At 39.0% G+C, this 11,525-nt stretch overlaps 3 protein-coding genes across 3 annotated transcripts; 1 reads left to right on the top strand and 2 right to left on the bottom strand.

Annotated features, from left to right (window-relative positions):
- Positions 1–538: 538 nt before the first annotated feature.
- On the bottom strand, positions 539–2,998 carry LOC148932429 (chloroplast envelope quinone oxidoreductase homolog). Its single transcript, XM_089063834.1, has 4 exons — positions 2,816–2,998; positions 1,893–2,034; positions 1,636–1,727; positions 539–1,434 (listed from the first exon to the last, which is right to left on the bottom strand). Exons 1-4 carry the CDS (start codon positions 2,879–2,881, stop codon positions 745–747), a joined length of 990 nt encoding a protein of 329 aa, XP_088919960.1. The 5' UTR covers positions 2,882–2,998; the 3' UTR covers positions 539–744.
- Positions 2,999–4,517: 1,519 nt separating this feature from the next.
- Positions 4,518–5,822, top strand: LOC148932428 (uncharacterized). The gene is made up of 2 exons (XM_089065097.1): positions 4,518–4,816; positions 5,330–5,822. The coding sequence occupies exons 1-2, from the start codon at positions 4,518–4,520 to the stop codon at positions 5,820–5,822; spliced, it is 792 nt and encodes a 263-aa protein (XP_088921223.1).
- A 686-nt stretch (positions 5,823–6,508) lies between these two features.
- Positions 6,509–7,816, bottom strand: LOC125220308 (uncharacterized). Its single transcript, XM_089065096.1, has 3 exons — positions 7,721–7,816; positions 7,262–7,390; positions 6,509–7,006 (listed from the first exon to the last, which is right to left on the bottom strand). The coding sequence occupies exons 1-3, from the start codon at positions 7,814–7,816 to the stop codon at positions 6,509–6,511; spliced, it is 723 nt and encodes a 240-aa protein (XP_088921222.1).
- Between the last annotated feature and the right edge of the window lie 3,709 nt (positions 7,817–11,525).

Genomic DNA, 11,525 nt, shown 5'->3' with positions numbered 1-11,525 from the left:
TAGATAACTAAAAAAAGTAACTTTCAATTTTATATTAAATATATAAATTATATATTGAATTTTTATTAATATAATAATTAATATATAAACTAAAAACTTTAAATTCACTAAAAAATTATTTAATTTTCTAAAATATACATTAAAATTTTACGAAATATCTCAAATATTAGTATTTGATTATGTTTATGATTGAGTTTAAGCATATATCTCAAATTTATCATTATTAAATATTTTACATTTAATGAATATAACTATTTTTCATCATTATTTATGGGATTGATCGCATGTTAATCCTATCGGTAGCAACCAGATTAACCCGCTGAGCTAGCCCGAAACCCGAGCTTTTAGGGTTAGGGTTGATTATAACCTGAAAGAAATCAAAACCCGACTAGTCTGCACCCGATTAACTCGCAACCCGATAGGGTTGGCCCGAAACCCGATGGGCCGACCCGATTGACATCCCTATCCGCAGGTAACTAATTTGATAGGCCTATAAGAAACAATACAATAAAACGATATAGCTTACCGAAATCAAGTATACCAGTACATCAATTTCGGTACAATATATCATAAAACCAGTATGATAAAAATATTCAGTAAAATAACAATATGATATTTTCTCATACCGATATCTTCGGTACAGCACTGGCACACTGTACGACACTTTCGGTACAGTATTATGTGATCAACAAGCTAAAACAAGTGTACACATTTGTCAAACACAGATCCTTTGTAATTTTACTTCTATGGCTCAACAACGATTTTCCCAGTGGCGTGGCCATCGATGCTCTTCATCCACGCCTCTCCAGCCTTGCTAAGCGGGGTTTTCGAGTCGACGACAGTCTTGAGCTTCCCTTGTCTAACTAAATCAACAAGAAATTGCAGGTTCTCTCCCTTGGGGATGAGGAGTATCGGCACCAGCTGCTTCTTAGAAAATGTGAGTTTCTTCATAGCAAAAGTGAGCATTGAAGTTAGGCCGGGGGTGATGTCAATCACCTTTCCATTCGAGCTCAGGTTTGGCTCAAAGACAGACCAAGGAATGGGCGTCGCGCAGTGGACCACTGCGTCATACTTCTTGCCCGAGGGGCTCGTGAGAGCAGCCCCCTCCGGGGTCTTGTAGTCGAGAACCTCGTCTGCTCCGAGGCTCTTCACTAGGTCAATGTTACGGGCACCACAGGTGGCTGTTACATGCGCATTCCCCAGTTTCGCAAGTTGGATGGCATAATGACCAACACCACCTGAGGCAGCTGTAACGAGAATGTTCTTCTGGGACCCACTTCCATCGAGTTTAAGCCCTGCCGACTGTGTGAGAGCCTGATGAGCAGTGAGGCCTGCTACAGGAAGGCCTGCACCTTCAGCAGCTGATACTTCAGGAGGCCTCTGAACCGTCAGGTTTTCCTTAGCCACCCCATATTCGGCCAGACCACCCCCAGCCTGTTTCATCGAGATTCATGACTATAATCATGAAAGTAAATCATACAAGAGACTGAAGACGCCTATATTGAAGTTTAAGACATCCCACTGTTTTCAGTAAGAACAGTTAATCGTTGATTTTCACTATATCTCGGACACCAGCAACAAACTATGTCCGACATCAGCAACAGACTTGCATGCAAAATAATACAACAAACTTACGAGGTGATTCAGCAACGCGACAACTTTATCACCCGGTTTAAAGTTTGTCACTCCAGGTCCAACCTCTGTTACCTCTCCAGCAACATCCGTGGCTGCTCAGTAAAACAAAAATAGGTTAACAAAACGATCACATCTGAAAGGAATTAATGATGTGTTTCCAGCTTCGCAAAATCACTATCCACTGTCCTATGCCTCACAGTAAATACTATACTATAAGCCAAACAAGATTTCAAGAATTCACAACTAGGGAGGCCTACCGGGAATGTGAGGGAATTTCCGAGGAAGAAAAGGCCGAACCATGCCTTTCTGAATTTTCCAATCAACAGGATTTAAGGTTATAGCTTCAAACTTTAGCTGTACTTCACCCTTGCTCGGAGTGGGAATCGGAACTTCACCATGCTGCAAGGAGGTAACTATTTCTATGAGTGGATGAATAACTAGAATCCAAGCTCAAACTACAGTCAACAAACAACACTGTGTGTTATACACAAATTGCTCTCAACAGCAACTAAATGTATAAAGAAAACCTACAACACAACCAAACATTCTTAACTCGGCAAATCAGAATGAAGAATATAAGTAAAATAAGATAATTCATCCATAATGAATATCAAAAGCAGTTGTCATTAGCTCCGACAAATGAATTCGCCAATTAAGTGCCAAGTACCAACTGAACTTGATGATGCACATATATTCATTTAAAAGCACTTCAACAACGTGTTTCCGAGACAGGAAATAGATCTAGTTCTGCTCTTCTACGAAAATCTTCAGAGGTTTTATTTAATATTTTTATAAAAATTCACCCAATGCTACGAAAATCCTTGTTATCATACGATCTAATCAATTCTCCGCCGAATGAACTGCATCTTCGGTCATAAATTACACTCAATAATATGACTCCAAAATTGAAAGCACTAACATCAATTTTCAGTAAAAAATTACTTCATGTTCATTTCAATCTCTAACAAGGATTTGTTTCAATCGCATTCCAAGCTGTAACGATGCAGAGCTAATTTATTTCTCCAAGCATGAAATCACTCACAAATGATTACAGAAAGAAGAGTATAGATTGGCAGTTTAATGGAGGTAAAGCTCTTTTCTCAAAATTCGAATTCCAATTGAGTAATCATGAATCCAAGGCACCACAAAAGTAAAAAAGTAAGCAGGGAGTGAAATTCACCTTTAAACCGGCTGCTCCACCGCCATAGCTTTCGAACTGAACCGCATGCATTACCTTCCCAGCCATTACCAAATCACACAACTGCTATTGTTCCTGTACTGTTGGGAAAGAGAGATGGAGGCCAAAACCCTTTTATAGAGCGAATGAGAGGTAGCGACGCTTACGATGTGGCGGAAAATGGTGAGACTTTCTTTTCTTTTTCTTTTGGCAATTTACAAATATTCGTACTTTAAATTTAATCTAAAATGAAGAATACCACTTTTTTTTTTATCTTATTTTGTTCATAAAGCTATAAAGTTTATAGTAGTACTTAGTTAACATTTTTTTTTATCTTATTTTGTTCATAAAGATATAAAGATAAAAATTATAAGTAACAAATTTGGATTTTGATTATAAAAAATAAGTTTACACTTATTAATTTATAATTATAAAAATTAATTAAGTTATAATTTGAATTATGTTCTTTTGAAACTCAGTTATTTATTTCAATTAAGGCTATTTTTCAAAAACAAATACTATAAATCAAGTTATATTCGATTAATTACAACTTGATACATTTATATAGACACGCAATCAAAGCTATGCTCAATTTTGATGAAAGTAAAATAGTTAGTGTATATTTTAGTCAAATATTATACTCATTTCGTTCTGTATTAATAGTGACATATTAATTTGGCACGGATTTAAAAAATGTAATGTGAATTTGATTGAAAAAAATAATGGAATATGCATCTTATTTTATAAATTAATAATACGGAAATATAAGTATAAATGAGTTAGTGAAAATATGGAATGTAGAATTTATTACTAATAAGAATTAGTATCAAGTGTACGTATTGGCTTATGGATAAAAACAAAATTAGCAACAAATAATAGCGGAAGGATGGAGTAATAAAGTTTAAAATATACTCCGTATATATTTATTTCAATTTACTTGAGATGACACAAATTAGAGTCCGGCATTTATTTTGTCCTTTTCTCTTTCTGTGCTATTTTTCAACCTTTTTGTGTCGATGAACAGAAGTTTATGGTTCGATTTCACGTTTGAGAAATAATGAAATAAGTTCATTCGATTTAATATAAAAATCATTTTCAATTTACTTGTAACTACGGAAAATAAAATTGTACTCCTACTAGTGTTTTTAATAATACTGTTATAATTGCAATAGTAAAATTTAAAAATGAATGTAGCTCTTTTCTTAGGTCAGATTATGACAAGGGCCGTAATATAAACTATAGGCCAACTATGATCAAACAAAATAAAATTCAAATTTGAATAGGTCATCCCATTACTCGTATTTTATCTCATTCATGCTCAAGTTAAATTTTTTTTACAACTTTCATTACTTTATTTCTGTATGTTCCAACTTCCAACAATTGAAGAGTCCTTTAGAGCATCCACAGTGGGGGAGTCGCGGCTCTCGGCCCGGGCTTGGGCAGCCCACGGCCCCCCACTACTGAGGCGAGCCATGCCCGCGGCTCGGGGGGGTGGACGAGAGAGAGCCGAGCGCTCGGCCAGGCCGAGGCTCTTGGGCAGGCGGCTCGGCCCGCCACTGCAAGGGCCGAGAGCCGCGGCCCTGCCCACCGAATTTTTTTTTTTTTTTTTCCAAAATTTTTAATATATTCATCCCTTCTCCCCCAATTTTTTTACCCCAAACCAAACTCTACTCTTTCCACTTGATTTCAATTTAAGATTCAAAACATGGATTCCGACGACGAAAATTTTCAGCGCTTGGTCGATGAGGAGTTCGAAGAACTCGTTGCAGCGGTGCAAGATGAAGCCGACGAGGAGGAGGCGGCTTTGGCGGTGGCGGCGGCCATCCCTCGGCCGAGATACCGTCGCCGGTTTATCAACCGTGACCATGTCGGAGCCGACCAGCGGTTGATGGAAGACTACTTCGGCGACAACCCCCGTTATCCGCCGGAGATTTTTCGTCGGCGATTCAGAATGTCGCAACGACTCTTCATCCACATTGCGGATTGTTTGTCTCAGCGATACAGGTGCTTCACCTTGCGGAGTGATGCCACCGGTCGACCCGGATTGTCGACATATCAGAAGTGCACGGCCGCAATTAGGCAGCTTGCCTATGCCGGGCCTGCTGACATGTTCGACGAATATCTACAGATGGGCGAAACGACTGCCCTCAAGACGCTGAGGCAGTTTTGCAAGGGTATCAAAGAACTCTTCAAAGGGGAGTACCTACGGAAACCGACGGCCGAGGAATGCCAGAGACTGATAAATATGCACGGGACAGTGCATCATTTTCCGGGCATGATGGGCAGCATCGATTGCATGCACTGGGAGTGGAAGAACTGCCCGGTGGCTTGGAAGGGGCAGTTCACTTCTGGTTTCAAAGGGCGACATCCCACGATGATTCTTGAAGCCGTTGCTGACTACCGCTTGCGAATCTGGCATGCGTATTTTGGTGTTGCTGGGTCGAACAACGACATCAACGTTCTACAATCATCGCATCTCTTCAATGACGAGTCCCGGGGTGAGGGTCCGCAGATCAGCTTCGTGGCCAATGGCACGCAGTACAACAGGGCATACTATTTGGCCGATGGAATATACCCACGCTGGCCCGTGTTTGTCAAGACGATCCGACAACCTGTTGGGCCGAAGCAGACCTATTTTGCAAAAAAACAAGAGGGTGCTAGGAAGGATGTTGAGCGGGCTTTCGGAGTCCTCCAATCGCGATGGGCCATTTTACGGTGTCCGGTTCGACAATGGCACGAAGATGATGTCGCGGACATCATGACTGCGTGTATCATACTGCACAATATGATAATAGAAGACGAAGGCTTTAGTGCAGAGCGTTGGGCACCGGAAGATGGTGCTAGCACAAGTCACGGTATTGCAACCCCTCCTCTGCAGATGGGTGTACCACGCAGTAATGAATACTTGATTCAGCGCTTCACCAATATGCGGAGTGAAATATCACATTCAACACTGCAGGCTGATTTGGTTGAAGAGGTCTGGAACCGTAGAGGAGGGGGCGCAGCGTGATAAGGGTTCTATTTATTGTTCGCGTTGTATCGAAAATTTTCGTTGTGTAATTTTCCCTTTTATTATAATACAACGAAAATTTTGTTATAATTTAGTTTAGTTTAATTATTTCTATGTAATTTAATAATTATATGCAAATAATTTTTATTTTAGCTAAATTAAAATATATCAAAAAAGTTAAGAAAATAATTTTAATTGGTGGCCCGGAGGGCCACCATTGTGGTGGCCAAGTTTTGAGGGCAAGGGCCAAGTTTCTTGGGCATGCCCAAGAAATGGTGGCTTGGGCATGCCCAAGAGGGCCACCATTGTGGATGCCCTAAGGAGGAGGATTTTATCATGTTAAATTATCATATTTATCTTATTTTCTAAGGGCATCCACAATGGTGGCCCTCTTGGGCATGCCCAAGCCACCATTTCTTGGGCATGCCCAAGAAACTTGGCCCTTGCCCTCAAAACTTGGCCACCACAATGGTGGCCCTCCGGGCCACCAATTAAAATTATTTTCTTAACTTTTTTGATATATTTTAATTTAGCTAAAATAAAAATTATTTGCATATAATTATTAAATTACATAGAAATAATTAAACTAAACTAAATTATAACAAAGTTTTCGTTGTATTATAATAAAAGGGAAAATTACACAACGAAAATTTTCGATACAACGCGAACAATAAAGAGAACCCCTATCACGCTGCGCCCCCTCCTCTACGGTTCCAGACCTCTTCAACCAAATCAGCCTGCAGTGTTGAATGTGATATTTCACTCCGCATATTGGTGAAGCGCTGAATCAAGTATTCATTACTGCGTGGTACACCCATCTGCAGAGGAGGGGTTGCAATACCGTGACTTGTGCTAGCACCATCTTCCGGTGCCCAACGCTCTGCACTAAAGCCTTCGTCTTCTATTATCATATTGTGCAGTATGATACACGCAGTCATGATGTCCGCGACATCATCTTCGTGCCATTGTCGAACCGGACACCGTAAAATGGCCCATCGCGATTGGAGGACTCCGAAAGCCCGCTCAACATCCTTCCTAGCACCCTCTTGTTTTTTTGCAAAATAGGTCTGCTTCGGCCCAACAGGTTGTCGGATCGTCTTGACAAACACGGGCCAGCGTGGGTATATTCCATCGGCCAAATAGTATGCCCTGTTGTACTGCGTGCCATTGGCCACGAAGCTGATCTGCGGACCCTCACCCCGGGACTCGTCATTGAAGAGATGCGATGATTGTAGAACGTTGATGTCGTTGTTCGACCCAGCGACACCAAAATACGCATGCCAGATTCGCAAGCGGTAGTCAGCAACGGCTTCAAGAATCATCGTGGGATGTCGCCCTTTGAAACCAGAAGTGAACTGCCCCTTCCAAGCCACCGGGCAGTTCTTCCACTCCCAGTGCATGCAATCGATGCTGCCCATCATGCCCGGAAAATGATGCACTGTCCCGTGCATATTTATCAGTCTCTGGCATTCCTCGGCCGTCGATTTCCGTAGGTACTCCCCTTTGAAGAGTTCTTTGATACCCTTGGAAAACTGCCTCAGCGTCTTGAGGGCAGTCGTTTCGCCCATCTGTAGATATTCGTCGAACATGTCAGCAGGCCCGGCATAGGCAAGCTGCCTAATTGCGGCCGTGCACTTCTGATATGTCGACAATTCGGTTCGACCGGTGGCATCACTCCGCAAGGTGAAGCACCTGTATCGCTGAGACAAACAATCCGCAATGTGGATGAAGAGTCGTTGCGACATTCTGAATCGCCGACGAAAAATCTCCGGCGGATAACGGGGGTTGTCGCCGAAGTAGTCTTCCATCAACCGCTGGTCGGCTCCGACATGGTCACGGTTGATAAACCGGCGACGGTATCTCGGCCGAGGGATGGCCGCCGCCGCCGCCAAAGCCACCTCCTCCTCGTCGGCTTCATCTTGCACCGCCGCTGCAACGAGTTCTTCGAACTCCTCATCGACCAAGCGCTGAAAATTTTCGTCGTCGGAATCCATGTTTTGAATCTTAAATTGAAATCAAGTGGAAAGAGTAGAGTTTGGTTTGGGGTAAAAAAATTGGGGGAGAAGGGATGAATATATTAAAAATTTTGGAAAAAATAAAAAATAAAAAATAATTTCGGTGGGCAGGGCCGCGGCTCTCGGCCCTTGCAGTGGCGGGCCGAGCCGCCTGCCCAAGAGCCTCGGCCTGGCCGAGCGCTCGGCTCTCTCTCGTCCACCCCCCCGAGCCGCGGGCATGGCTCGCCTCAGTAGTGGGGGGCCGCGGGCTGCCCAAGCCCGGGCCGAGAGCCGCGGCTCCCCCACTGTGGATGCTCTTAGATCTAACCAAATAACTGAACACTAACTATTACTATCAACAAAGATTGAATACTCTTCCTCCATAAAAATATGAAGCATGAATTTTAATACGCAACTAATAAGACAAGAGAGAGAAATAAAAAAATAATATTGAAATAAAGTTAATGGATCTATATTATTAATAGTGTTTAGTTATGTCGTGTGTGAATTGGTCAAACTAGAAAGGTAATGCATAAGATAAAAAATTTCAATTCGAGTTCTTTGTTATGTGATCTTTAAATTTATATTTATTTATGCATAAAAAAATATAACTAATGTTTAGTTGTGTTCGTTTACATAACACAATTTCTTTAATTAGGTCATAGAGTCAATGACTACAATTAAATTCGCTAATGCTTTGGTAAATCAACCAAATTAATAACGCAATGGATTGCTTTAAATGAGTATGGGAAATCGTTTAGTATGAAAAATTATTTAATTACCAAATTAATAACGGTGATTAATGCGGTAGTTAGTGTTGTAAATGGTTTGAATCATTTATTGCATTATTAGCTTTAAATCAGTATGGAAAATTGTTTATTTAAATTTTAACGTATGCATACATATTTTTTAAGTTGAAAATTATGAAAGCTAGTGTCACACCCGTGCAATGCACGACTCAATTGGTTTTCTATATGCATTATTTTGAAACTGTGATTTCACATTTATGAAATGTAAACAATATAATTATATGAAGTTCTAAAAATTTAAAAAAAAAAGAACATACAATAACAATTTATTTAAAACACCTTTTCACCTCTACTACAAAAATTTCAACCACGAGACATGTTGAATATACTTTATTATTTAATTAAAGAAAACAAAAAATTATAGATATATGCGATGGAACATGATTGACATGTGCAAAACCAAGTTAAAATATGATAAATTGCATGTTTCAACTGATTTTGTATATTTCACAACAAATTTGATTAAATTAGTGAATTCAATTACAACAATGGTGGGACATTTAAACTCAAAATATGATCTCGACATATGTTGAATTTTAGTATTTTCACAAATACTAAAAAAAACTTTTTTTAATATTTTAAAATTTTATTCAAATCAAAATAAGATTTTTCTTACATATATACTCATTAACAGTACATCTCTAAAATCTAAAATTGACGGTTGGGATTGGTGAATTTAGTCTAATGTATGACAATAATTACAACACTAATATGCCCTATTAATATTTTGAGAATTTTGTATTCATGTTTATAATGATAGATAGAAATTAAAGTTTAGGAAAAAAAAATTGAATCTTTATTTCATTACGATTGAAAATCTATTTGGAGATTTTGTTTATAAGACCAATTATTACTTGTCTAGACAGCCAAAAATAATCAATTGATACCTTCATTTTGGCCCTTCCATAATCATTAACCAGGACTATGTGACAAAATTCTGAATAAATGTCATCAAAAAATTCTATAAATGGAGTATTAAAAGATACCTAAAAATCAACATCATCATCAACAACAAATATAATATGATAACATGCTAACCAAAATATAAAATTGCATAGGGTTATGGACGAACTACCAATAGCAAAAAATAATGAACAAATCAAGAAACCAATTATTATTACTATTGATCTGAACACTAAAAAAATTATTAATAAGAAATACCTTTATTTTGCCCTTCCATAACCATTAGCAACGATTCTGTGATGAGACATCGAATATATATCATCAAAATATTCTATAAAATATTTAAAAAAATACCAAAAAATTTAAAATCATCATCAACAATAAATATAATATAATAACATAATAATCAAAATATAAAAATGCATAAAATGATACGGAAATTAAGAATAGCAAAAAAATACATATTGAATATATAAATAGATAATACCTTCAAAATGAAGGTCTTGGCCAAAAATGCAACAATACAATACTATATTTTTCTTTGTTTGGTGCCTTTTCTTCAAACCTCCCGAGGCTTACACACACATATATAAAAGGTGAGTTTTGGCCTTGATTTGAATATCTTGAATTCTGAATATGAATTTAAATATTTATATATTTTAATCTCACTATATAATTCAAACATAATAAGCATATAATTCAAACATAATAGTTACCACCGTTACAAATTGTATTTAATACATATTAAAACTAATAACAATTCATAGTGGAGTAGTAATAAACTGACACCAATATTAACAATTTTATAGTAATAAATTTTCAATTTTTAATGCATGAGAAAGTGGGATGGCAAATTCATCATGATGAAAATATAATGATAATAATGGAAAATAGAATGCACCCTCCTCCACTGCTTGTAACAGCCAAAAAATGTAAATTTTTATTCTCACAATCATGAATTTGCCGAGAAAAAATTCATAGACCTAACATACCACCATGGAATGCTTATGTGGTATGTCCTACCAATAAGATTTTGACAACTAGATATATACATGGCTCACAAATCCATCTATAAGGGCATCCGCAATGAGGCGAACGATGCGACGGACGATGCATCGTCCGCCACTGCAGCATCGCGGACGATGCGCGGAGGATACTCATCGTCCGTCGCATTTTCCGCCACTGTGGACGACGCGGACGATGGGTCACGGACGATGGACACGCGTTTCCTTTTTTTTTTTTTGAATTTTTTCAAAAAAATTTTCTTATTTAAACACTACTATTCACTGCCATTTCACACACTCCAATTTCACATCTCTTCAATTTCTCTTCAATTATTCCCTCTCATCGACTCAAAAATGAATCCCGACGACTACGATTTGAGTACATCGGATGGCTGCAAACGGGCCTTGACTCGAGCCTTGTTCGATGCCGTTAATGAAGCCAAGGCGGAATGCTTGGCACAAATGCAGCGGGAGCAGGCGGCGGCGGCGGCGGTGGAGGCGCGGGTCCCTCGCCCGATACGACGTCGGACGTTTGTCCCCCGCGAGCACGACGTAGCACACGAACGTCTGTTCGCAGATTATTTTGCCGAGAATCCAAGGTGGGGCCCGAATGTTTTTCACCGCCGTTTTAGAATGAGCCGAGTGTTGGGGATAATCGCAGCGGAAATTGCAAAACAAATAAATCCACATAAGAATCTATTTAGGTGATTATGTGGGTCGATTCAATTTCATGCTTGAACATGTAGAAACATATAATTGTGCAATTAATCACATAATTTAAATTAAATTCTGTTATTGAATACTTACAACAATGATTCTCCAAAGAATCGAAGTGGCTTGCAACTTCTCCACGTGTAGATCTTGAAGCTTGATTGTGAATGCAAGACCAAAGATCTTCTAACCTATGACCCTTAACTCTATAAATCTAAGTTCCTTGTGGGAGGAATCTCTTAGAAATTATAAGAATCTTGAAGGAGAAGACAAGAAAGCCAA

The sequence above is a fragment of the Salvia hispanica genome, chromosome 2, assembly GCF_029641045.1.
Source record: "Salvia hispanica isolate PSC_SH4W2 chromosome 2, Shi_PSC_v1, whole genome shotgun sequence".
In the NCBI taxonomy this organism is placed as follows: domain Eukaryota; kingdom Viridiplantae; phylum Streptophyta; class Magnoliopsida; order Lamiales; family Lamiaceae; genus Salvia; species Salvia hispanica.
The sequence above is the reverse complement of the archived record's forward strand: the minus strand, read 5'-3'. Positions and strand labels throughout refer to the sequence as shown.